General features: G+C 32.2%; 1 protein-coding gene across 1 annotated transcript; it reads left to right on the forward strand.

Annotated features, from left to right (window-relative positions):
* Positions 1–604: 604 nt before the first annotated feature.
* Positions 605–1,784, forward strand: LOC108195286 (uncharacterized). The gene is made up of 3 exons (XM_017362244.2): positions 605–1,179; positions 1,289–1,354; positions 1,457–1,784. Exons 1-3 carry the CDS (start codon positions 727–729, stop codon positions 1,607–1,609), a joined length of 672 nt encoding a protein of 223 aa, XP_017217733.1. The 5' UTR covers positions 605–726; the 3' UTR covers positions 1,610–1,784.
* The last annotated feature ends 1,556 nt before the right edge of the window (positions 1,785–3,340 follow it).

Consider the following 3,340-nt stretch of genomic DNA (forward strand, 5'->3'; position numbering starts at 1 on the left):
GGGAGGGACTATGAGTGAAATAACAGGGTTTATTCAATTTTTGACTACGTTATTTTTTAATTTTATTGAAACGATATTAGGAGATTGACATGGGATATATTTTTCTCGGGAAGGCAAGTAAATTTTTGAAAATTATTTTTTTTATTTTCAACATTTATGAAAATGGTTTCAGAAAAATGTCAATATAGTTTTTACTTTTTAGAAAGGAACGTGCAAGATCCGATCTGTATGTGGCAGTAATATAATATATGAACGTGAGATTTGTGTTTTATTTATAATATTGCGAACTTCTTTTTTAACAAGATATAACTTTTGAATATTCACGATTGAAGTTCTATTGAAATTTTGTTTCAAAAAAAAAAAAAGTTCTATTGAAATTTTATTTAATTATTTAAGAAACTATTGCATCTCAAACTTTCTTGATTGCAACTTTACAACCAAATGTCGTCCATATGCACATGAGACAAGAATCTTTTTTAAAAGAAATCAAACAATAAAATGAGCCTCCTAGCCTCAACCCAAATAAAATATAGTAACAACCACAAAAGTAGCCGTTAGTCCGCCTGGTAGTTTCAAATTTCAAACTTAAATCCAACCAAACCCCCCTCTCATCATGCTTTTCCCATTTATCAAAATCTAAGTTATCATTCTCATTTATATCACCTACTCCCTCTCCCCTCTTTCAAAACACAAAATATTGTATTAACTTGATCTGAAGAAGAAAAAATGATCGCCGTAGCTGCTCAATCTTCGATTAAATCTCCGGATTCCAACCGCGTCCTCGTATCCAGAAATGGGCGCACACCGCTCAAACCCAAGAATCAGCAGCAGAAGAAGGAAGAGAATAAGCAGCAGCCTAATTGGTGGATCAACAACGACATTGATGACTCGAATAAAGAGAATCTTCCTCCGCCTGGTTCTGCTGGGGCCAGAAAGGTGGAGGTTCAAGTGGAGACCTCAATTGACGCTTCACTTGCTGAAGAGCTTGGCGCGATTAGGGAGAAGCTGGAGAGAATGAGATTGGATCAGGAGAATACGGAGAAGCTGCTCAACGATAGACTGATGGCGATGGATATGCAAATGAATCAACTTGTTAAGAGAGGCCAAGTCCAGAATTTGTTGGAAATCGAGGTTGATAGGCTCTACCGATTAAATCAAATCATCACTGCTTCCTCAGAGGTATAATTAATGTATATGATACTGCTTTTAGTCACTTTTATAAGATCGATTAGTAATTACTCTGCTCATTTGGATCTGGTTGAGTAATTCAATCTTTTAATTGTTAAAGGTATCTCCAATTCGGTCTTTAAGAGAAAAGGAACACGAAAAAAAGATCAAGGAAGACAAGACTAAGGTATGTTCTTGTGTGCCAATACGAGATTAATCCGTCTCATTCGATGTATTATCAACGGTCATAAGCATGTGTTAATGTGTGGCTATTTTTTATAATCTCCAGGGCAATGTTAAGGCAGACGACAAAGATAGCTGTGGAGAACTCAACAGCGGATGCTCGTCTCCTCTCCCTCGCACACCTCTACAACCCAGTGATGCTAGCAAAATCAAACAAGTCAAGAATCTAAGCTCAGATTTTGAATTGGAAAGTTCATGAGTTGAATACAAATTTTGTTACTGCACTGTCCGCCCCTCTTTCTTTTTGGTCTAAAAAGATATCAGAAGGGATGTAAAATGTTTTTTTTCCCCAATGAGGATGTGAAATTGTTGGTGAAATGTGTCATTGTACTAGTCCCGTGAATGAAATTATAAGAGAAACTCCTTCTATCGTATCCTATGTGATTATTCTAGTGGTTTCGAGGTATGATCAGGCAATTCATCGTCAATTCAGATAGCATAGAACATAGAAGAACATTAACATCGTCTGGAACTGCATGAATGAGAAACAAGAGCAAAATATTGTTTGTAGGATGAAGTTATTTTTGTTGAGACATTTCGCTAAAAAGTGTAAGAATTAATATTAATTCAGAACTACATACAGCTTGCTTTTTCTGATTTATTTTAGACTATGATTTTAAGTTGTTTTCTTGATTTAAGTAAAAAGCGGTTCAAAGTCATACCAAAACATGATCAGGCGGATGGAAATGATCATGTTCTTGCCAGGTTTTGCCCAGACAAGACACTTTCTGTTTTTTCTGTTTCTGCAGTGTATTGTTACTATGTAATGGGTCTTCTGGTGGGCTTTTTTAGAGAATGCCCCAGGATTCATTCTCACGCTAACCTAATTCAAAATTCATATTCTCAAACTAATAAAAGTGAATTATTTTTTCATCAAATTACAGGAAAATCCAAATTTTCTCAGAGGGGTGTATTGGATTGGGATTTTAAAGCATTCTTTTGCATTCATGAAATCCGATGATATTTGATTGGGATTGTTTGAAATTCATTAAAATCTCGAGGTATTCAATTGGGATTTTAAATTATCCTACAAAATCTGGTGATATTCAATTGACATTTTAAATTATGCTTTAAAATCCGATGGTATTCAATTAGGATTGTTTAAAATTCATTAAAATCTGATGGTATTCAAATGCTGATGGATTTTTTTTTCATTTCATAAAATGATGGATTTTATGGCATTATTCAGTGTATTTTAAGTTTTTTGAAATCCCACCAAAATTAATGGGATTTTGAAGCATTGTACTTAAATCCTATGAACTCTGCGACATTTTATCAAGAATCCACACAAAATCAAAATCCCATACAATCCATTAAAATCCATAGACTAAAAACAATCTATTAAAATCCCAATCGAATACACCTCATAACTTAACCTACATTATGGTTCAAACTCATTTTTTATATTTTCTTTTCATTTTTCAAATTCTTATTTCATTTATTATAATTATTTTACAAAATATATATAGTAATACCCAAAAAGTTATATAAGATCCATAATTTTAATTATATTTTTATTCAAATTTATATTTTAAGTCGATAATTATCAATAATAAATAAATAATTACTCCCCCCGTCCCTTTCATTTCTTTAAAGTTTTTTCACTGCTCGACACGCATTTAAAGACTCTTATAAAACATAGTTCCTTAATTTATTTTTGAGATTTTCTTTTTGTGTATAAAAATTCAAACATCAAATTTTTATTTGAAAGAAAAAAAATTAAAAAATAAGTTACGCAACTATGTTTTGTGGGAGTATTAGATAACGTGCCAAACTCTCGTCCTTAAAGTAAACTACCCAGGGGAACAGAGGTAGTATTAATTTAAGTAAATGTATGTTAAAATTTGTAATTAATTATGAACCAAAAGTAAATACTAAGTAAAATTTATATCTTAAAAATTAATAATTTTGTAAATTCTCTTATAAATTG

This window comes from Daucus carota, chromosome 7 (assembly GCF_001625215.2).
Source record: "Daucus carota subsp. sativus chromosome 7, DH1 v3.0, whole genome shotgun sequence".
Lineage (NCBI taxonomy): Eukaryota > Viridiplantae > Streptophyta > Magnoliopsida > Apiales > Apiaceae > Daucus > Daucus carota.